At 49.4% G+C, this 23276-nt stretch overlaps 1 protein-coding gene and 1 pseudogene across 8 annotated transcripts; one reads left to right on the forward strand and one right to left on the reverse strand.

The window, feature by feature from the left end:
• The first annotated feature begins 5 nt into the window (after positions 1 to 5).
• Positions 6 to 22590, forward strand: POU6F1 (POU class 6 homeobox 1). 8 transcript variants are annotated; one of them, XM_074374864.1, is made up of 11 exons: positions 6 to 473; positions 8259 to 9018; positions 10465 to 10660; positions 14249 to 14370; positions 15258 to 15483; positions 16013 to 16266; positions 16963 to 17091; positions 17720 to 17923; positions 20033 to 20174; positions 20736 to 20904; positions 21871 to 22590. In XM_074374864.1, the coding sequence occupies exons 2-11, from the start codon at positions 8971 to 8973 to the stop codon at positions 22214 to 22216; spliced, it is 1836 nt and encodes a 611-aa protein (XP_074230965.1). In that variant the 5' UTR covers positions 6 to 473; positions 8259 to 8970; the 3' UTR covers positions 22217 to 22590. The 8 variants fall into 8 exon arrangements, with proteins under 8 accessions (XP_074230965.1, XP_074230964.1, XP_045379490.2 ...); XM_074374863.1 differs by having other exon boundaries at positions 8926 to 9018; XM_045523534.2 differs by lacking the exon at positions 6 to 473 and having other exon boundaries at positions 6562 to 8730; positions 8926 to 9018.
• On the reverse strand, positions 6587 to 7314 carry LOC105076239 (swi5-dependent recombination DNA repair protein 1 homolog pseudogene; annotated as a pseudogene).
• Positions 22591 to 23276: the final 686 nt, after the last annotated feature.

Below are 23276 nucleotides of genomic sequence, written 5' to 3' on the forward strand. Positions count from 1 at the left end.
GGCGGCTGGCGCGCGCGGTGCAGCGTGCGGCAAAGCTCTTTGCATAAATTATGCTCATGACGCAGCAGCTAAAAAAATCCAAGTAGCAGAAGGAGGGAAAAAAGGGGGGGGAGGCCAAAGGGGGGGCTGTGGAAGGGGGAAAGGAGAAATATATATATACCTGACCGCCCCCCCCCACCACCCCGCTTCCCCTTCCCTCTTCCCGGCCGCCCCCCCCCCTCCGCCCAGCGCAGCCCGTGGAGTCCCCTTCGGCTCTGCCCAGCCCGGGCTGGGGGCCCGGGGGCTGCGGCGGGTCCCGACCGGCTCCCGGGCCGAGCCGAGCCCAGCCAAGCCGCACTGGCTTCTTTGTCTGCGGGCGGCGGCAGCCCCGGCCCCAGCCCGGGTCCCCGGCCCCCTGGCCCGAGCTGTGAGATGAATCTCTAATCGGTGGCCGCCGGGCACCCGGGGCGAAGGCGGCTCGGGCTCGGGCTCCGGTAAGTAGCGGGGTCCGGGGCGGGGAGGGGTTTGCACGGAGGGGGAGGGGGCCGGGCAGGGGAGGTTTCGGGTTTGGTTAATATGCAATGCCCGTAATTAGCATAATTTATATATTTATGATAAAGAGAAAAAATGCCGCAGGGCCGGGGCGCCAGGATGCTGGGCCGGGGCGGCGGGGAGCTCTGGAAGTGGGATGGCGCGCAGCCGCCCGCCTAAGGCCAGAGACCCCGGGGGCCGCGCCCTCGCCCGCCTGCTGGCCGGCGGGGACCCAAGGAGGGGAGGGGGCGGCCGCCAGGTGGACCTCGTGGGGAGCCTGGACCTGGCCCCTCCCCATTTCTGACCTTGGAGCCCAGGTCGGGTACGGACCTTAGGGGACGTTCTTTACGCAGACCCCCGAGGCGACCGGGAGCGGATTCTGGCCCCTCAGAGAACCTGGACGCCTGGGTTCCCAGCGGTTAAGGTCAAATGAGGAGGCCAGAGCTACCTGTCACAGTTCTCCCCAGCTGCAGTCCATCGGGAGGAGTGGTGGGACTCGGGGTTAGGGACCTGGGTGCTGCTAGAAGGGTGGGGGAGTGGTGGGTGGGTCACCATTTAGCTAAGCATGAGCACTTCATAAATATTTAATAACATTATTATTAATAAATAGTCGTCATAATGGACCCGATATCCGCTCCCTGGATATTTGCACCTAGCAAGGCCAAGGGAGCCCCAGGGTGCCTTGGAACCTACACTTTAGTGTTGGGATCTCCTACTCATTTGTCGGTGGAAGCCTAAAATCTTTGCAGAACAACCTCTGCTGCGCGGCAGGAGAAAATAAAACGCGGTCGGGAAGCCTTCGTGGGCAAATGAAAAGAAGCTCTTTACAGAAATTTTGGCCCCATCTGATCTTCCAGATTCCTTGTTCTAAAAGTAATGGGCTGTTCCTCAATTGTTCGTAGACATATATCCCTCCTCCCTTTTCTTGGAATCTGATGCAGCCACCATTGACAAGCAGGGCCTTAAGAGGAGTAATTCCTTATCTTCCATTTTGATTGAAGTCCTGGGGCCTAGGGTGGTAGTTCTGTGACCTGGTACTTTGCATGTCTGGGGTAGAACTTCATTCATTTGTTCATTGGTCCAACAAAAATACCCACTATGTGCCGGCTCTGAATAATACACATAGAACTTCCCCTGTCTTGGAGTTTTAATTCCAGTTTGGGGCAGTATGGGTGGAGACAGACAGATCACAAACATGAAAACAAACAAGATAATATCATAGAGTGATTTTCTGTGTGTGTGTGTGTGTGTGTGTGTGTGTGTATGTGATGGGTTGTTCTCTTCTTGGAGGTACTACCTAGAAATTAAGAAATGAGTCAGAAGAAATTTGCTTCTCTAAAGGTTCTCTGCATTATGAAGGAACATGGGACAAGGTCACATCTCCCTTCCCCAAGATTTACTCACTGGAAAATCATAGTAATCTTACACATTTTTATAATGCTTTGCAATTAAAAACATTTTGATATATATGCTTTACTTCATTTAAAAATAATAGCAATAACAGTAACAAACAGTTACACAGTGTTTGCTGTATGCCAGGACCCTTACATAAATATTATTGATTTAATCCTCACAATCACCCTCTAAGCTGGGTTCTATGATTTAGCTCCATTTCACAGGTAAGGAAACTGAGGCTTAGAGGGGTTACCTGAAGCAGAAGCAGTACTCAGTCTGTGTCTTCTGTCTTTAAGCCCCAAGTTCTTTCTGTGTCAAAATGAGGATCAGGGAGGCCACAGAGGGAGTAGGACTCCCAAGAAACTGGCCATATAAAGGAACACTTGAGAATGAGGAGCAGGACTGGCACATTAGGAAGGGGAGAGTGTGACCAGAGTTCTCCAGAACTTAATACTACTTTTTTGAAATAATTTTAAAATAGGCCTAGTATTGGGAATGAGGTCAAAAAAATTGAAATAGAATATGTATTTTAAGGAGAAAGCAGGAAATATGAGGATGTTAAGTGATATGATCTAATTTTTTAATTTATGTTTTCAGCTCACATTCATTAACCTCTTTTATATACCAGGAATTATACGAGGCACTGGGATATGATACGTGGATAGGCCTTCTTGGTGCTTACAGTCTAGAAGGGGAACATACCTACTTTTTATTTTTCACATTTCATTTGCCCCCTCCCTTCACCCTGCCTGGGGTGAATCAAGTTTGGGCACGGGAAAGGGGGCAGGAAGAGAAACTAAATCTAAGTTTGTCCTTATTAAACTAGTCTTCACTGTTTGTCTAAGATTACAGTGGTAGGTTGGGAAAGGGGAAATAAGGTTGTTCACTACTTTCCTATCTTTTTCGTTTTCCCTTCCTCTGGCCCATGTGTGTGCCAAGCGAGTCTACCAACAGCTTGGCAAGCTATTTTTCTCTGTCAGTGAATTGTGGGGACAGGTGTGTGTGGTAAATTAATAAATTTAGTCTGAAGCAGAACTGAGAGCTCCCATTTTCCAGTGTATCCCGATCCTTGGGGGCCAGAGCAGCTCCCATCAGCCTTCCTCCCACTTCCTGAGTGGACACTTGGTGGGATGTCAGGAGGATAGGGTTCTGGGGCAGGTGGATGTGGCCTTGAAGTTTGAATGTGCCATTGACTCTTGTGCCCTTGGGCAAGTCATCTGACCTCTCTCTACCTCCATTTTCCCGTAGGTAGAAGTGGGGATCATAGTAAGAACAACATGTTAAGCATTATACTTATGGTCCCGTATCATCATTATAACAACCCCATAAGGCTTGCCCATTTAGTCAACATTTTAAAGATAAGGAAATTGAGTTTCAAAGAGACGAAATCATTTGCCCAAAATCACATGGCTATTTCATGGCCAGCCTGGGATTTGTTCTAGGTTTCTTCCTAAGCGAATACCCTTACCTCTCTTTGATCCTCAACTTTCTCATCAATAAAAAAGAGGGATAATAATAGCTAATTATTCTTATGTTTTGTACAGTAATTCCAAGGTAAACGCTCTTGTTATTTATCCCTGAGAAAACAGATAAGTAAAGTAACCCACCTACCTGGGGTCTGTTGCTTCAGTATGTTGCTCTATGGTCTCATGCTGCTGTCAAAATTGAATAACAGTAGTTAACATCTATTGAACCCTTATACAATTTATTACAACTCTATCCCCATTTCAAATATGGTAACTGAGGCATAGAAATGGTAGGTCCTTGTCCAAGGTCTCACAGCTAGGAAATGGTGAAACTGAGAGATGAATGAGATGACCGAGATGAACTGGGAGTTCCTAACTGCTCTACTAAGTTGAAATGAGGTAATGTATGTACATTTTCACAGTGACTACCATCTTCTGAGCACTTACTATGTGCCAGGAGTTGATCTAAACGTTTTACATGCATTAATTCACTCAGTAACCATAATAGCCCTATGAAGTAGGTGCTATTACTCTCACTTTTACGGATGAGAAAACTGAGGCACAGAGGTTAAATCATTTGTCCTGAGTCCCACAGTGAATGAATACCAAAGCTGAGCTTGTGAACCTGAAAGTCTGTTTCCAGAGAGTGCTCACTGTAATACTATGGGCAAAGGGGCTGGGTCCCGATAAACTGTCGATGATGATTATTTTTCAGCAGGTGGGAAGTGAAATCTGTATCCCGGGGCCAGAAATGGAGAAGGGTGGGAGGAAAACCCATCAGGCAATGACAACTTGAAAGAGGCAGCAACGTTCATGGAGTCTGGCAATTTAAGAACCAGGCAGATAATGCTTGTGTGCAGGAGGGGATGTCGTGTTCCTTTACACCAGGCACTACAGAATCATGGACCAGGGTGATAGTGATAAGAAGTCAAAGGGATTCTCCATTAGAAGGGACAGCTAACAGGATGTGAAGGAGTAAATACAGACATAAGAGAGAAGGCAAGGATGATGGTAAGGTTTTTGGCCTGCGCATCTGTGGAAGGATGAAGCTGCCATTTATAGAGATGGGGAAGGCTGCAGGCAGGTGGGGCAGGTTTGGGGTGGAAATCAGGAGCTTGGTTTTGAATATGTTGAGTATGAGATGATGTGAGCAATCAGTAGGCAGTTGGAGATATGAGTCTGAGGTTCCTGGGTGAGGTCCAAGCTAGGGAGTTAACTTGGTAGTTGTCAGATTTGGATGAGACCATCTTGGGAGCAGGTGATGAGTGAATTGTCTGCAGTAACCAGCTCAGCCCTAGCTACCAATCTATACTAGTCTCTTGCTTCCTGTCCTCGTGGTCTTTTTAAATGGCAGCTCTGCAGGAGGTAAGTGGGTGCACAGTTTAAGATATAAAAGTGGTGTAGAGCTAGAGATGCTGATGTCAACAAACAGCCTAGCTTGAGAGGACTATAATGTCGAAAATCTGAAAGGTAATTTCCCATGACAAATGTTAACTTTCTTTCAGTTCAGCCTAACCAGCCATTCCTTCACTTCACACAGAGTACCCTCAGCCCCCAAAATGACTGTATGATGAGAAGGTATTTTACACCTTGGAAACCTCAAGCATATTAAGTGTAAAGGGAATGATTAAAAACACAGAAATGAGTCTGAGTTAAAGATCTGAATCCTATACAACAAATTCCATTTTGCTCTACATGGCACAAGATTTTTCACACACTACAAAATTTCGTGCCTGAAACACATGCCACCCTGGAACAAGGGGCAAAGGACCACACCAACCTGTATTAGGTGTTCCTTCTGTGGATTCTCTACCAGCCTCTGTCCATCCACCAGGACACTTAAACATATGTATTGTAGTTACCTTTTTATTTCTTTGACTCTCATATTAGACTGTTGGCTTCTTGACAAACCTGGGGAATGTGTTTTTCCCCCCAGCTGTATCCCCAACACTCAGCACGTACTAGCTGCTGAAGTTTTTGTTGAATAAACAAAGGATGAAGCATTTCAGGACTTTTCTTAGTAGGATCTCAGGTTATTTTAGGGGGTTCTGATTTGTTTGAGATTTCCCAGTGCTCCCCCTGGGGGCCTTAGCAGTTCCAAAGCAGTTCCCAGAGAAGAATGATAAATAGAACCAGGTCCTCTCAATCTCCTCCCATGAAAGTCCTGGATAGTCCTGGACCTCTGGATTTTTGGGGTATGGGAAAATGCCTCTGCACCCGTAATTCCAAAGTTGCCCATGTTTTTAGATGATAGCACAGGAAAACCAGGGACAAGTGAGCCATCTGTAACCCTTGCTAGGTTTGATTCAGGTGTTTTTCACACTCAATTCACGGGAGAAAGAAGGCAAAAGGGGGGCTCTGGCTGGGTACTGTTTCCTGTCCTAGATTTAACGAGAGCGGCTCTGATGTGATTTGTGTGTGTACCAGAGTTCTACTGCTGGGGTGATCGTAGGATCCCCTTCTTTTAAAGCAGACAGCTGATGGTCTGTCTTCACTGCTGTCAGGCTGTGGACATGGCATCACGAGCTCAAAGGAGGCCATCCAGACATGCTATTTATCACAATAATGGGGTGAAAACCCTAAAGCCCCTGGGATGAGCCAACAATTGCCCTCCTAGGTGTATACCCCAAAGAACTGAAAACAAGTGTCCCAACAAAAACTTGTACACAAAGATTCATAGATGCACTATTCACAATAGCCAAAACATCCATCAGCTGATGAGTGAGTACACACAATATGGTATATCTATACAATGGAATTTTTTTGACATATGAGTTTAATTACCTGCTAGACCATCCAAATGGAAATATGTGATAAATGGATAGAAATAAGTGTCATAAAATGAGGAGAGAGGCAGGTGTTTTTAGACCCATTTAGGTTTAGACACTCACCTGGTTGGACTATTTTTTAACATTTACAATAAAACTTTTGACCATAATAAACAAAACAATGTATTAAAACTGACTTACAGAATTGTCCAAATTTTAAAAAATCATTACATAAGTTCTGTTTATATTTACTTAAGTGTTGCTTATCCAAAATACTGAATTTTCATTTTAGAACTTGGTTTATAGTTAGATAACAGAGTGTTCTACATTGATGTTTATCAGGACACCTTTCTCTAAACCCTAGTGGTTTATATCTTCTTTAAAATGTATAAGTACCTTTTTATTATGTTGTCATTCTCAAAGGTATTCTGGAGAAAAAATTATGAATTACACTTCTATAAATTCTTCTCCATTCCTGTTATAATGTAGCAAGTTCCCATGTACCCAGTAGTGATCTGTCAAGGGGGTGAGTCTCAGTTTCTTGTTGTTTTCAGACAGAGCAGCTTACAGAGTAACATCTGGCTACAGCTCCTCCACTTCCTTATTAACAGCGGTAACTGGGACAGGTCATTCTTTGAATGATACATTTTGACTAGTTTTAGCCTCTGAAGAAGGTCTTCTTTCTCCTGAATCTCCTTCACCAATTTTGCTTTTTCTTCATTTCATCCTTGTTTGGGAAGATTCTCAGTCACAAAATCATTTTGGAGACCCCTGCCCGACACAGTATCCAGTGACTTAGATTCACATGCATTGATGTCCTGCAAAGTATTTTTCAAATATGTATTTTCTTCTAATTCACTCTGTGTTTAAGTTTTTCTTGAAATTCCAGTTTTATTTTGTTGAAGATGCTGGTTCCTCTGAAAAGATCTGATCATTTTCTTCATTCTCAACTTTACAACACTTTACCATGCCACTTAATTAGAGGAATTAAATGAAGATCTTGTTTTCCTTAATTGTTCTCTAAGTGTTGCACTCATGGATTGTTTTCTTGAACTCTTCATGTGGGGAGGATTAACACAGGCCTGTGGATCACTGGGTAGAGTAATCCAGACAGCTGAGTCTGATGGGCTTTCCATCTTACGAATGAAATCTTGGTTTACCTCTGCCTCTGCCATCCCCAGAGAACACGGAAGCCTGTACTGTGGAGTTTTATCCAGCTATGAAAAGGAATGAAATACTGACATATGCTACACCCTGGATGAACCTTGAAAGTATTCTACAAAGTAAAAGGAGCCAGATGCAAAAAGGCCCCATATGTGTGATTTCATTTATATGAAATATTGAGAATAGGCAAATCCATAGAGAGGAAGCAGATTATGGTTGCCAGGGGCTCAGGGTCAGCAGAGAAGGGGAGTAACTGCTAATGGATTTCCTTCTGGATGATGAAAATATTCTGGAACTAAATGGTGGTGCCAGTTGCACAACATTGTAAATGTACCAAGTTCCACTGAGTTGTACACTTCAAAATGGTAAAAAAAAAAAATGGTGAATTTGATGTTATGTGAATTTTACCTAAATCAATAAAATAACAACAAAAAAAGGAAAACAAATGAAGCAACCCCAGGGGTAGAAGAGGAGGAGGCAGGGAAGGGGTGAAGAATCCAGAACACTTCTCCGAGCTTAGTGTCCTCGTCTATAACACGGTGATGATAATGCCCCCATCCCCCAGCGGCATGAGTAACACATGAGTTCATGTACCATAGAATGCTTTGCTCAGCACAGAAGGCACTCAGAATTAGTACTGATTGCCTTCTTTTCTCTCTAAGTGTCTAAAACTACTTGTCCCGTTTATTATGCCTATTTTTCTTTCTTTTTTTTTTTTTAAGTGACTTTTTTGGGAGGGGTAATTAGGTTTTTTTTTTCCTTATTTATTTCTAAAAAATTTTAATAAAGATACTGGGGGTTGAACCTAGCACCTCATGCATGCTAAGCATATGCTCTTCCACTTGAACTATATCCTTACCCCTATTACCTCTATTTCTTGTGACTGTGGTTTGCGACTCCAGACAACCTGTTCTCACAGGGGCTCCTCTCATTCCTTCTCACTGCATGTGGAAAGGCTGCTCCACCATCTGGGATGTTGTCCTGCCTCCTGTGTCAAAGGCCAGGATAGTTCTTGGGCCACTACTGCAGAATCACCTGACAGCTGGTTCTGTGGGACCCACCTGTTGAATCAGACTCTGGATTACAATACAGTACAATACTGCACAAACATCTGGAGATGCCTGGTCTGGGGGAATCTGGAGGCCTGCATTTTTAATGTGTTCCAGGTGATGATCAAGCACATTAAAGTTTTGAAACACTTGTTTTAATTTATTCCTGTCTTTACCATCTCTTCCAGGAAGTCCACTCAGACCCCTCCCCTGAGAAGTGCTCTGATACCCAGTGTGCTCCTTACCTCTGTTTCTGAGTGTCTGGGTCAAAGTCGCCTTGGGTTCTGCTGGGTCTGCTCTTTCCCATTGGACTGGAGGACTCCTAGGGACAGATGCCTGGCCCTCTCTTTCCTCTTGTCACCCTGGTTCCTCCAGAATGTAGGTTTTCCTTGGACGCTGTAGGAAGTGAGACACTTCAGTTTTAAAATCCTTAGAATCCTGTCTCCTTTACGTCTACAGATACCTGGGGAACTTAGCTTCTCTCTCTTCCTACCATTCTATGTCTGATTTTGTGGAAATGGGATTACTGTGTCACATCAGCCTTTGCTTTTCCCATCCCGTCTCACCCCACAGGATGTGCTAGGTGTGGGCCCGCCCACCCCATCCTGATAAGTGACCATGGATCCTGGAGCTGGGCCAGATTCATCTCTGACTGTCAATGAGCAGGTATCTTCTGGGGCAGGAAGAGGTGGGGAGTGAGGGTGATGGGCCAGGGGGGCATGGGCAAGGGCGAAGGCTCCACAGCACCCCTCGTTGTTTCTTACCAAAGTTCACTGTCATCTCACCGTCCAGATACAGTTGCCAGCTAGGATGTCTCAGGGGCTGGGTTTGGGGATTTAAGCTGTGACTTTAAAAAGTGAAATGAAAATGTGCAAATATGTAAACGTTTACATGGGGGAGGATTTGAATGTCAGGTAATTTACTCTGTTTTCTTCTTGCTTATCTATCATTTTCTATTTTTTCTTGCAATGACCTTTTATTACTTACATAATTTTTAAAAGGAGTAAAAAGATGAACATCTTGAAAAATGTTACTGGAGTGAAGTCCCTCCTAGGTCAAGTTTGAGTCAGAAAGGGAACTGCTCTTGGGGGTGATTTCATTCATACTCTCCTAATGGGTCACATTGTTGCTTTTTTCTGGTAGAGTCTCCAGCCTGGATCCAGTTTTCAGGCTTAAGGAGGGTGTTGTGGGAGTGGCTTCCAGCCCAGGCCAAGTGCAGACAAGGCTTGACACAGAGCTTTTTAATGTACAGGGTGTCCCCGATTCTTGAATGGCCCAGTTGGAAGCATTTTAGTACTGGAGGGAGAACGCTGAGTGCTGGCTGTTGGAGCAGGAAAGAAGAGCCAGTGTTCCGGGGAGGCCTGGGGGCTGCCTGCCTGGCTGGGTGGGGAGGCTCCCCTCCAGGGCGGAGCAGGCCCCCCGCAGATGGTGCAGCTGGAGACGGAGGCCCAGGGGGTACAAAGCTCCAGTGCAGGAGGGCCCTCCAGAGACTGCGTCTTCAGGATTCCTGACCTTCACTTCAGGAAATTCACTTGCAGGGAAATCTTGACCTTTACCTCAGAGTTTTGAAAGTAACGGTACCATGAGCTTAAAAATTACTCATCATTGTGGAGCACCCGTTTTCCACTCCTTTACCTTTGAGGGAGCTTCTGTCATGTTTCAGGGGACATGTAGAGGGATTTGCTTCTTGTCCCAGCTTGAGCTGTGGATCCTGGGTCAGGGGCCTTCACAACCACACTCCAGTATCCTCGCAGCCAAGGAGACATGCTTGCAAGGCTGTGGGAGCGGCCTTCTGCCACTCCCTGAACTGAGTCCAAGAGAGGGAGCAAACAGAACTGTCCCCGAAATGTCCAGAAATGATTGGCTCTGTGGGGTGTTTTTTAGCTCGTGTCAGGCCCTTTCCCTGTCTTTCTCCTAGCCCCTCCTTGCCTGGAATCAGCGGGCTGCAGTCTGCTCCCGGCCCTGGACTTCCCGCAGAGCACACCGTCTTTGGGGCGGGAGGTGGACATCCTGAAATGCCCACTCTTCTCTCCCCCAACCATAGGCAGAGCTCTGGCTCCAGAGGGCTGTATGGGCTCTCCCCTTAGCAGTGTCCCCGTCCTCTGCTTGCAGGTCATCGTGATGTCAGGCCACGAGACCATCCGAGTGCTGGAGGTTGGAGTGGATGCCCAGGTCCCTGCTGAGGAGGAGGGCAAAGTGCTGGAGGGTGTGGCCGCCGAGGGCTCCCAGAGCGGAGGCCCTGAGGAAGCCGGGGAAGCCGCGGGTGAAGCCGGGCCAGACAACCCAGACTCCTCCACGGAGGCAACTGGTACGAGGCCACTGCTCCCATCCAACATGGCTCCCCCGGAGTCCCTTCCTGTGTTCCTCGTGCCAGCATGAACCCCAGGGGTCCAGGTGGCTTTAGGGCCTTGTCTTCCTGTCCACTGGACAGCCTCTGGCCACAGCCCGTGCTCCTGGGGCTAGCTGCACTCCTCATCCCTGGCACTTTAGTTCTGGTTTCAGTCACTTAGAGACCTAAACTGGGATGGTCAGGGTGAGGTGGGAGGTGGGTGCTCAGCCGTGGGGATTGAATTAAGCTCAGAGAGGTCTCCTAGGTCTAAACTAGACCCTCAGGCCCAATGCAAAGAGGACTAAACCTTCAGGATCCTACTAACCCTTCTAAATCAGTACCTTTTGTGGTAGAGCTGGGAGGTCCCAGGAGTTGGGGATGGGAGGGCATCTTGGACTAGCATGTATGTCAGGAAGGGCCTTGTAGAATCCCAGCTCCTTATTCCCAGCTGAGCTAGCACGAGTCCAGCCTGGTGGACTTCTTTCTGCAAAGATGATTTTTGGGTGTAAAATTGATTCTCCTGCATGGGGAATGGATATGGCCGATGGACTCATGCTGTCTCCACTAATGACCCTGCAGTACAGCTGTGAGAGAGCCAGCGCTGTTCTAGAAGCTGGCACAGGTACTGGGTACTGCTCTCTGGACACAGGGAATCCTTTCATTGACTTTCCTCATTAACACCTTGCAGAATAGACATCTCCTGGGACCGCCCTTGCCAATTCCCCAGGAGAGCCCTGATTCATCTCCCCTTGCCTTCTGCTGTACTTCGCCCCTTCCCTAGATTGGAGATCTTGTGGGGGGAGTTGGGTAAGAGGAGGACCCAAGAAGAGAGCAAGGAGAACAGGCAACTCCTTAATGAAACATCTGCAAGATCTCACCTCCCCTGCTCTACTTGCAAATCAGTTTGCAGACTCATTTGGGACCCCAGTAACCTGGATTATTTTTCTCCTTTTGAGTAAAGGAGTGACAAGAGACACAGCCATTTCCCCTGGAAGTGTTCTGCTTCCGTGAGCATTTGCAGGATGAGTCAGCACCTGTTCCCATGGGCCAGTGCCTGGAGGGCAGGCAGGCACAGGCAGGCAAGAGAAGGACTCTCCGTCTCAGCCACCCTTTCCATTCCTGCCCATTGTGGGGAGGGAGCCTCTTTTCAGAATATTTAGGCAATTTCCCAGGTTATCCCTAGTGCCCCAGCTTCCCTTTTGACCCTTTTATCTGTCTTCCGTATCTTATTTCTTCTGGTGCCTTAATTCTGCTCCTTATCCTACACGTAAGCATGGGTGTTCATGGCAGTGTGCATCTTCTTCCAGAGGTTTGTATACTTAAACCTTTCCTGAAAGTCTTCTTTGTAGAGGAATTTTAGTCATTGTCAAGAAGGTAAGGGCGGTATTTTGATGGTACCTCCTAAGAAGCTGCCAGCTTAAATTTTGGCTTTGATGGAACGTTTCTGGGTATGTAATACTGAGAAGTGTTTCCTCTTAAAACAAAACTAAATAATAGGACACTTTTTCAGGATGAAAAAATGATCTAGTGATTTGTGTCACTCTAAGTTATTACCTAGACCTTGTCACACATACGTATTTTTATAGGTGTGGCCACTGAGGGCAGACTATGTAATATGACACTTACCACTGTATTATTTCATATTCCATGTCCTTTGTTGACAGATTCACCCACCTGATTCTGGTTTTGGCTATTATCAAACTATCAAGTTTTTCATTGTCATAAACAGTGCTGCTTTGAATGGCCCTTTAATTTTTTTTTTCTTTGAAGTGTGGTCCACTCAAATTCCTTTTGAAGAGAAATCAGTGACATAGGAGGAAGTCATCACATGGAAAAATACAAAATCTTGCCATCAATGAGAGGAAAAATAACTGGTTGTAAGGTACTACATGTGCCTGTTAAGCCCGAAAAAGTAAATAAATAGCGATAAAACCTAAATTGGGGGAGGGTATAGCTCAAGTGGTAGAGTGCATGCTTAGCATGCATGAGGTCCCGGGTTCAATCCCCAGTGCCTCCTCCAAATACAAATAAATGAATAAACCTAATTACCTCCCCCTCATAAAAACAAAGAAACCTAAATTGGGTGGCAGTGTGGAGGAACAGGTGCATTGCTGATGGTTCTGTAAATTGGTTCAGTCTTCCTGAAAAGCAGTCTAGCAGGAGGCTGCAACAGCCCTAAATGTATGCAAACCTTTAGACCCCCATGGTTCTACATTGGAAATACATCCTAATAAAATGACTCATTTCTTCAGATGTAAGCTTCCATCACATTCCCATTTCCTCACCTTCCTTTTTAGGTTTCATTACTTTTTGTCAAGCAAAATGTTTTTCAAATTTTCAAAGGTTTAGATTATCCTTATCTTCTCTGATTTTTTTTCAGTAGTTAGACATGCATCTTCCCTTCACAATGGAGATGAACCTGCCATTTTGTTTTCTTTAGTATTTTATAAGGCTTTTGTGATTGCTTGTTTGTTTCTCTCATTCCTTAAACAATCTGAATTTTTAAGTTATATACTGTGAACAGTCTAGTCCTGACTTAAGTTGGTACCTTTCCAGATTAAAACATGGTCTGGGGAGTGCGGGGTTCGAAGGTTTTCCAGTTCAGTGGTTCCCACCTTGTCTGTGTGCTGTATCTCAAGGGAGCTTAAAAGAAAAAGGAGAGATGCGAGGTTCCTGGCCTCTGTTCCTGGACATTCTGACTCAGTAGGCCTGGACTAGGCCCTGGAAACCTATGCCCAGCCAGCATGAAGAAGCCACTGACTTGGTCCAGCACCCAACACCTAGACTGCCTTTAATGTCTCACCATATGTTAAATAATAACCCCTTTCTGCATTGTTGTGTGGTTTTGAAGACATTTCCTGGTAGGAGGTCCCAATACCTAACTAAATCAAGGGAACAAGAAGAAGCTCTCACCTGGGTGAAAAGCTCCAGTTCCTGGGAAGTTCCTTTAGAAGCTCCTAGAAGCTGCTCATCCAGACTTCAGCTCTCAGGGGATGGCAGAGAAAAGCTGCCTGGCCTGGAGAACCCCTGTGACCCTGAGTGTGGCCAACACATGTCCAGTTTTCAGGGACTGCTACTTCCAAGACTTCACCCTGCAGGAATCCTGGTCCCTTCCCCAGGCCAGCATCTGCATCCAAAAAGTAGCTTGAAGGTAGGGTGAACAACGATCCAGTTGCTGGATGAGCCAATCAATCCCATTGATTCTAGCTGCTTCTCTCCCCACACATGTTCATTTCTACTGCTGATGTGTTAGGTCCTGGGGTCCTAGAGAGCCAGGAGATGAGAGACTGATACCCGAGTGTGCCTGGGCCTGCATTTTCTTTACCCAGATGTGGGAAGAGGGTGACCTACCTTCCAGGCCCAGCACAGGGTTCTCCAGCCTCTTATTCTCACAACCAGTAACTTTTGGGAAGCTGCCTCTTCCGGCCATGGAAGGCCAGCAGTTGGTCTCAGGTTATGCAGAAATACACTGTGGGGCCGAGAGTTATCGCTTCAAGCTGCAGACAAGACCCCTCCACTCACACCAGGCTCTCTCCTTGTCCTGCTTTCTCCCAATGCCACGTGAAGTGAAGTCACTCCCCGGGATGCCTCCAAGCCCTGCCCCTGCAGTTGCCACCTTCAGCCAAGCTCCATGCCAGCCTCAGGCATCGCAGACCCTAACGCCACTGGCTGTACAAGCTGCCCCCCAGGTAAGGGCCGCCCCAGGGAGCTGGACAGAGGGCAGTGGGCAGGAGCAAGGCATGGGACGGCCAACATGGGCTGACCATGGGATCTGGGGACTTCATAAGGCAGGACAGGGAAGGGGCTGTGGCTTGAGGTGGGGAATCTCCTACTAGGTGCCCTTGGCCTCTCCCCTGCCCCAGATCAGGCCCACTGGGAAAGCAGATCTGCATTTGCCAGGTGATCTCCTGGGTCCAGCAGAGATTATAGAGATTACCTGAACTCTGTCAAGCCATCTAATGACTAAATGGATGAATACCCTCATCAGCCCCTCTAGGGATCCCTGGAGGAGTTCATGGATTGTTCAGTCCTCATTTAGACCTGGGGGCAGCCCCAGCGCAGTGAGAAGCTGCCTCCAGGATCCTCCAGGCATGCTAAGCTCCCTGTGACCCTTCACCCCATGCACAGACCTCCAAAGCCATCAAGACCATCAAGAGTATCCTCCATCAGAGCTCCTCAGAGGCCTCTGTGGGTCTTAACCACTTGGTTCCACCAGCCCCATCCCCTCCTTCCTGGCCACAAAGCGTTGGTCCTGTGGACAAGGGCCCAGGGAAGGCTTGGGAGGCAACAGACTGGTGGAAGAGGCCTGTGCATCCTTTCCTGTCCTTGAGCAGGACTGGACCCTGTCCCTGATTTGGGCTGCTTCTTGGAAGACAGGCTAGTCCAGTCCAGGTGCCCCCTTGGGGTTGGGCCTCCAGCTAGGGCTTGTCTCCCTCCTGCCCTCATGCAGCCTTCTCCCACTGCCCTCAGAATGCTTTGTGTGTGCTCAGCTGGGTCTGAGAGACCCGGTGTTTGCGCTGTCGATGTTGATTTTTTATTTTTTCTTTTCTTTTTGAAATCTTGTTTGCCTTTGCAGGTCTTGACTCAGGAAAACTTAGCCACAGTTCTGACAGGAGTTATGGTTCCAGCAGGGGCAGTTACTCAACCTCTTCTTATCCCCATCAGTATTGCAGGTCAAGTGGCTGGGCAGCAGGGGCTGGCCGTGTGGACAATTCCTACAGCAACCGTGGCTGCCCTCCCAGGACTGACCGCTGCTTCTCCCACGGGGGGAATTTTCAAGCCACCTTTAGCCGGTCTCCAAGGTAACAGCAACTCTCCCCAGGACTGCACCAGGCCCCCCACCACCCTACACTACCATCCCTGCACGTGTGCTTGCCATGTTGGACTCAAAACCCGCGGCCCTCTCAGGGCGACAGCCCTGGCGTCTGGATCTGGTGTCCCAGGCACCCAGCCACAGAGCTGCTGCACCACCTCGGGACTCTAGGCCATGACACCATGCTGGCCCAGCTGGCCTCTCTTCCTTCAGCCAACTGTCTGAGACTGCCCCTCTCTCCCTACGCCAGAACTCACCCCATGACCAGCCTCCTGAGAAGGAATGCAAGAAGATTCAACTTCTGGTTTTGAACCTACACAGCTCCAGGCCCAAGGGAGGGGGGATGAGAGATGTTGGCATGTTTCGTCCCTGCAAGGATCAAAGGAACCACAGCTGCCTGTCCCCCCGCCCCACTGCCCCAACCCCCCTCTCGTTCTTGTGCCAGATCCCTTGGGATTGGAGCCGCCCTGGGCTGCAGCTAGGCATTTGAGCACTTCTGTCTCTGCCTTGCTCCGTAGCAGCTGCCGTGCTGAACGCCACTCTCCCGGCACCCGTCCAAGCTGCCCCACCGACACAGGCCTCCTCGCCCGCCCAGCCCCGACCACCAGCCCAGCCGCAGACGTTGTTCCAGACCCAGCCGCTGCTGCAGACCACACCTGCCATTCTACCGCAGCCCACTGCTGCCACTGCTACTGCCCCCACCCCCAAGCCAGTGGACACCCCCCCACAGATCACCGTCCAGCCTGCAGGCTTCGCATTTAGCCCGGGAATCGTAAGCTGCCGCCCTCACCCAGGGCTGACCAGGGATGGACCGAATCCCCGGCCAAGGGTGGACCTGACCCTTCCCGCAGGGGAGGACGGAGGTGGAGGACCAGCCCCCTGAATACGGCTCTTTTCCAACACTTCAGCGGAGATGGGCTCCTTCTGAGGCCTTCTCCCTGCAGCTGCCAGCCTGTCCGTCCCAGACAAGCAGACAACCTCTGCCAAGAGGGCTGGGAAAATCCTCCAGAACCTGAACCACCTGGACCAGCCTTGGAGGGTGGGATGAAGTCTGGGGATTACGACTTCGTGAGCTGTCGCTAAGGTGGAGTCAGAGGCTCACAGCCCCATGCGTGTCTATCTAGTGCGGCTTCTGGCTTGGCAGTGGAGCTGTTAGTTGTGACCAGTCACATCTAGTTAGATGTGGCTAGAGTCACTCAGCCTCTGCAGTCTGGCCCTTCTACTCTCTCAGGCCTAGCCTGAAAGGTTAGCCGGGGTTCCTCCTCCAGAACTGTGGCCCCACCCTTCCCTGCTGTCCCATCTGCCCCTGGCCCCGGACACTATTCAGCTGGTGGACCTGGGCCTGCAGCCCACATTCACATCTGCCAGCATCAGTACCTCCCACCCCGATACCCTCAGCCCTCTTCCCTCTGCCTTGGGCTCTTTCTCGCCCTTTGGCCTCTGAGCAAAGCTCTTCCTCCACCCACAGATCAGTGCTGCTTCCCTCGGGGGACAGACCCAGATCCTGGGCTCCCTCACTACAACTCCGGTCATTGCCAACGCCATTCCCAGCATGCCGGGGATCAGCAGTCAGATCCTCACCAACGCTCAGGGACAGGCAAGTGGTCAAAGCCAGGCCGAGGGGTCGGGACTGTGGAGACACTGGCTGGGGGGAGGGGCAGGACTTGGACTGAGAGTCAGAGAAACTCAAACAGGGTGTTGAGCTGCTGTTCATACCTCCTGTATGACAGCTCTCTGCTGATGCGGAGGCCGGGCAGGGGCGGAGCCACCGCCCAGCCCTGGCGGTGCTCACTCTCCTTGGAGGTTCTCGTCTACTGAGCACTCACTTTGTGTCCAGATGGTGCTGGGTGCTTTCTCATACATTAGCTCACTTTGTTTTGAGTACACACCTATCAGGTGGAGATTTTTATTCCATTTTACAGAGGAGAAGGCTGAGGTTCAGAAAAATTAGGCCACACAGTTAAAATGTGGCAGAGCAGGGATTCATTCACATCCAGGTCTGTCTGAATCCACATGCAGACCTTTTCCTGCTCCACCACTGCCCTGGAGATAGAATAAAGCAAGCAGCCTCTAGCATGTGAATATTTCACTTTATTGGTGAGGAAACTGAGGCCCAGTGGGTTAAGTGATGTGTCTAATTCCCTTCCCCTGCCAGTGTGGAGATTTGGGTTGGGGGTGGAGTTGGACGCTGCCCTCACACTTGGGGTCCCTGTGCTTCCTCCCAGGTTATTGGAACACTTCCGTGGGTAGTGAACTCGGCTAGCGTGGCGGCCCCAGCACCAGCCCAAAGCCTGCAGGTCCAGGCTGTGACCCCCCAGCTGTTGTTGAACGCCCAGGGCCAGGTGATTGCGACCCTGGCCAGCAGTCCCCTGCCTCCGCCTGTGGCTGTCCGGAAGCCAAGCACTCCTGAGTCCCCTGCTAAGAGTGAGGTACAAGGACTGGGTTAGGGGATGGGGGCAGGCAGTGCTATCTGGCCTGGCCTGGGTGGCCTCCCTCCAGACTGTGGGCAGGACAGCATTATTCTCTGAAGCCACTGGGAAAGCAGGGCCCCTCCTCAAAGTGGGGGGGAGGTTCCAGGGTAGAAGGCCCACATGGGTCCACAGATGCTCTACCCAGGAAAACAGCACCCCCACCCCCACCTACACACACCAAAAATGTAGATGTTCCCTCAGAGGCCAGTGCGATTTTGAGAAGCCCGGGGAGAGGTGGTCAAAGTAAGCTGGGCCTCAGTCAGCTCCAGGAGGAACAAATGGCTGGAAAAGCCCTGGAGGTTCATTCTGCAGCCCCTTCTTCTTCACCCCTTCATCCTTCCAGCCCTCTACTCGGTACTATGGCTTTGATCATCCATTTATGTGTTCACTCTAGGAGCAGGTTTGGAGTGCCTACTAAATTCCAGGTGCTGCAGATAGATGCATGTGGTAGCCTCAGGTAGGCCAGTGTCGGAGACAGTTGCAGGTCAGCGTGACAAAGGCCGTGATAGGGGCATGGCAGGGTGCTTTGGGAACCCAGAGAAGGGAGCTCTCAGCAGACTGGGGAGCTCAGCAAGGCTTCAAAGAGGAGGGACATTGAACTAAAGGGATGCGTTGGATGAGAGAGTATTCTACCTTTGCAAAATTGCAGGAAATACAGTGTGCCAGAGCAGAGGTTCTCAAACTTCAGTGTGCCACAGAACCAGGAGGCCTTGTTGGAGTACAGGTTCCCAGGCCCCACCTCCAGAGTCTCTGATTTAGTAGGTCTGGAGTGAGGCCCAAGAATCACATGTCTAACCAGTTTCCAGGTGATGTTGAGGCCCATGGTCCTCACATGTGGCATGCTGCTTCCCAGCTTCACTGAGTAACCTCTTCGCCTCATCTTTAATGGAAATCATAAGAGTATCAACTTCACAAGGTTATGAATGTTGAAGAGTTATATTACACACAATGCAATTAACACCCTGGTACACAGAGAGCACCTGGAAAACGATGCTTTTACTGTTATCACTAGTATTAGGTAGGGGGAGTCACGGAAGGGTTTTTAGCAGGGAAGCAGCTGATTAGATTTGCATTAAAAGAACTCCCTCTGTTATCCTGGTCGAATCAAGCATTGGACTGTGGTGAGACTTGAGTCATTGTCCTTATTAGGACACAGCTTAAACAATCCCAGCCAGAGACAAGGAGCTCTGAACTGAGGCCAAAGCCCGGGGGCGACAAGGGACTGACTTGAAGCTGCCAGGAGGTGGAATCTGGGGAGCAGGACCCATTCTACAGAAATTTGCACTTTTCAGGGAGCTTTAAAGAAAAATCATACTAAAAATGCTAATTTCACATATTTACAGTTTCTCCTGATTATAAATATGATACATGGTATTTATAAAAATTCCTACATTATGTGTGATGCCAAAAAGTAAAAAAATCTCTTTTAACTCCACTTCCAGGGATGACTTCTATTGACAGCTTGCTTTATATGCCTCAAAATTTTTTTCCCTGAAAATTCATGTCTTTTCTAAAGGAATTATTCCATAAAAATTGTTTTTCACCTTACATATATATTTTCACTTAGCACTGTGACTCAGGTTTCTTTCCATGGCAGTAGTTAAGAGATATACCTTATTCTTTTTAATGGCTGCACAGTATCTGAATATAGGGAGGTCTCAGAAGTCATTATTAATGGACCTTTGGGGCATGGAGGCTTTAGAATCAGGTTTAGGTTTCTCCTTTGAGGGCAGAGATTTGATAGCGGTTATCTTAAGAGCGAACACCTGTTGGGGCTTTGACCCAATGTGTTTTTGAACCTTTCTGAGCCTCTGACCTGCCCATGTGGTAGGTGGCTATAAGACCGTGGCCTGGGGGGCATGTTCTATGCTTATTTTAGAGCTCATTATCATTGGGTGGGTGCTAATGCGTAGCCTCTGGTGTTGCTTTTGATGGGGCACAGATAGGAGTGTGCTGGATGAGTGAGGATTTCATGCCCACTTTTGCCCTGCCTCTGGTCCACCCAGAGGCTCCAATCCCCTGAGCCAGGCAGGCAGGCAATACAGTTTATTGGCTCTCTTCTCATAGGTGCAGCCCATCCAGCCCACGCCAGCCGTGCCCCAGCCTGCTGTGGTCATCGCCAGCCCAGCCCCAGCGGCCAAGCCATCTGCCTCTGCTCCCATCCCAATCACCTGCTCAGAGACCCCTACTGTCAGCCAGTTGGTGTCCAGTAAGTGGCTCCTGGAGAAGGTTGTGGAGAAGTGGAGAGGCATTTATTCAGATACCCCCACCTCATCAGATGCTGTTCTCCTTAGTAGACTTCCTAGAGTCCTAGGGGAAGGGCAGAGGCCCATTGCCAGGAATTGACTTTCTTATTCTCATTCCTGTGGAGCTGGATTCTATGTATGACGATGGTGGAGGCTGCTTAGCCAGCTGTCTGGCTGCTTTTCTGAGAAGCCAGGCCATTGGCTGTCTCTCCTTTGGTCTCTCACCCAGTATTTGAAGAATGTGGATGGCCAACAGGTGTGCCTGGGGCCAGGCGTGGGGAGGATGGGGGAGGGCAACAGTTAGAGCTGGAAGAACTTGAAAGTAGACCTCTGTCTCTAGATACACTAGTCCCTGGCCCCTTTCCCCTGAGTCTTATTTCTCTTGGGGACGGGAGTGATGAACATCTTAAGGGAGCACAGGCTTTGTGCCAAATGTCCTTGTCCCTCACTACTGCACCAGGTTATGTAAGCAGTGATGACGAGCTGTCTTACGCACTCACCTCTGCCCCCTTCCTCTGGCCTAGAGCCTCATACCCCAAGTCTGGATGAGGATGGCATCAACTTAGAGGAGATCCGGGAGTTCGCCAAGAACTTTAAGATCCGGCGGCTATCCCTGGGCCTCACGCAGACCCAGGTGGGTCAGGCTCTGACCGCGACAGAAGGCCCAGCCTACAGCCAGTCAGCTATCTGCCGGTGAGTGAGGCTGCCCTGGCCAAGGTCAGGGCGCTCATAGGGACCCAGGTATCTGGCCTCTTTCCATATTCTCCCTTGTTCCTGCCTTCTCACAGACAAGGAAGGATAGCCATGAACACCCGGAGTAGCCAAAGTCTTTCTGAGAGCCCTGTGAAGTTTATCCTCCAATCCTGAGCATTTATGTCATCTTTTTTGATAACCCAGGATCCTAATCCATTTAGGAATCGTAGAGGGAAAATAGTACAGCTTAGGAAATTAGTCACAAAAGTGGGAACTTTAATTCTGGCTTGGTTCTCAGCTGTAACACACCATCACCCACATCAGGCTCCCATCTCCCCCTTGTAGGAGGCATAGCTATAAAGTGATGGAGCTGATTTTTCTGTGTGCAGATACTGGTTCTGGTGCCAGTATCAAAGGAGGGGTAGCGAAGGGTTTCAAAAAAGAAAAAGCACATGGCTCTGGGATGGCTGAACAGTTTCATCTGCCTGCCAACTCTTTAGATGAGACTAGAGTGACTGTTAGACTACAGTGCCCAGTTGGAAATTCTGTGGTCAATCTGAGCTCAGCCAGAAAGAGTAGTCTGACTTAGGGCTGCTGCAGTTGGAGGAGGACAGCACTTCTGACATTTATTTGCCATCTCTGGAGGCCTCTGGAGATGACTCCTCAAAGGACCTCACTCATGTGGGTGTGAAAGTTCTGGAGTGTGTTCATAAAGCAGTTGCACTGTTATCATTGCACTACTGAACTGAGGCCAGGGGAGTGGCCTCCTGTGAGGACCTGGGATACAGGACAGTCTGAGGAGTCTGGGCTTGGCCCAGGCAGGGGTTCTGGGCCTGGGTGGTGAGGGGAACACTGAGTATAGCCTCACCAGCCCTGAGAGGAGCAGCCCCTTGCGGACAGCGTTCACGTCCAGTGTGGGGAGTAAGACCCTCTCACTGTCCCCTCCTGGGCTTGGGTCGCCTACAGGTTCGAGAAGCTGGACATCACGCCCAAGAGCGCCCAGAAGCTGAAGCCAGTACTGGAGAAGTGGCTGAATGAAGCCGAACTCCGGAACCAGGAAGGCCAGCAGAACCTGATGGAGTTTGTGGGAGGCGAGCCATCCAAGAAACGCAAGCGCCGCACCTCCTTTACCCCCCAGGCCATAGAGGCTCTCAATGCCTACTTCGAGAAGAACCCGCTGCCCACAGGCCAGGAGATCACCGAGATTGCTAAGGAGCTCAACTATGACCGGGAGGTCGTGCGGGTCTGGTTCTGCAACCGGCGCCAGACCCTCAAGAACACCAGCAAGCTGAACGTCTTTCAGATCCCTTAGGGCTCAGCCCCCAGCCCCCGGTCCCAGCACTTTGTACCTTCCCTTGGCGTCCAGCTGCCGCCCCGGTCCTTCTGCCGCGTGCGGCTGTGTTCGTCCTGGGTCGTGAGACTCCACTGCGTGCATGTGCGTCCGCTGCCTCCCCGCTCTCCCCATACAGTGCACATCCTGGGGAGGGTGGCGGGGCCCACGGAGACCTCCAGACTTGGGACTGGTCACGCCAAGGGAGGGGATTTGTGGTGTCACTTAAAGAAGCACTTTGCTAACGTGGTTTTCAAAGGGTGAATTCTGGTTAGGAATCAGAAACTTCCTGTCTTTGGGGCAGGGCTGCAGCAGCCTCGAGGCTCGCTGGCCTTTAAATGTTGTTTTTCATGACATTCTTTTTCCACTCTCTCTCCTCCTTTGCTCCTCTGTGTGAGTGTGGCAGGTACGGCAGCTTGTCCAGTGGAAACACAGCCTCACCCACCCACACTTTGCCTGCAGGCACACTGTCCCCCGAGGGAACCCAAGAGATGCAGTTCTGAAAAGTATGATGTGCTGCTTAGAGGGTCAGACTGAGTGTCTGCCTTGAACTCAAGGTCAGAAGGTTCCCACAGCCCTGGGGCCAGAACATGTGATGTCCTCTCCCTCCTTTCCTTGATTCCTTTGTGGGGAAAATTGCACTAAAGCAGAACCTTTTCTTTTGTAATCCATGTTGGAAGGAAGCAACAATGAACTCTAGCTGTCCTGGAGTTAACCTGGGTTTACAGCAGGTTGGGAACTTAAAAAATAAGGTCGTCCTCCCAGATTTTAATCTGATCCCTGCCCATGGATATCTCCGCATCAGAACGGTGTGGTTAAGAGAACTTGCAGCCTGGAAAATCCCCCTGCCCAAGTAATCAGGCACACGGGAGAAAAATGAGGAAAGGAATGCTGACTCTTTCTCTGTCCTCATACTCACCCACAACCCAGTACTGGGGCCTTCTCAGAAGCAGCAGATTAAACAAGAAGCCAGACAGCAAGGCCCTGGGGAAAAGCCAACATCCAGAAAGAGCTGATGGCAGCCCAGGATGGTCTCTTTGTG

This window comes from Camelus bactrianus, chromosome 12, assembly GCF_048773025.1.
Source record: "Camelus bactrianus isolate YW-2024 breed Bactrian camel chromosome 12, ASM4877302v1, whole genome shotgun sequence".
Taxonomy (NCBI): domain Eukaryota; kingdom Metazoa; phylum Chordata; class Mammalia; order Artiodactyla; family Camelidae; genus Camelus; species Camelus bactrianus.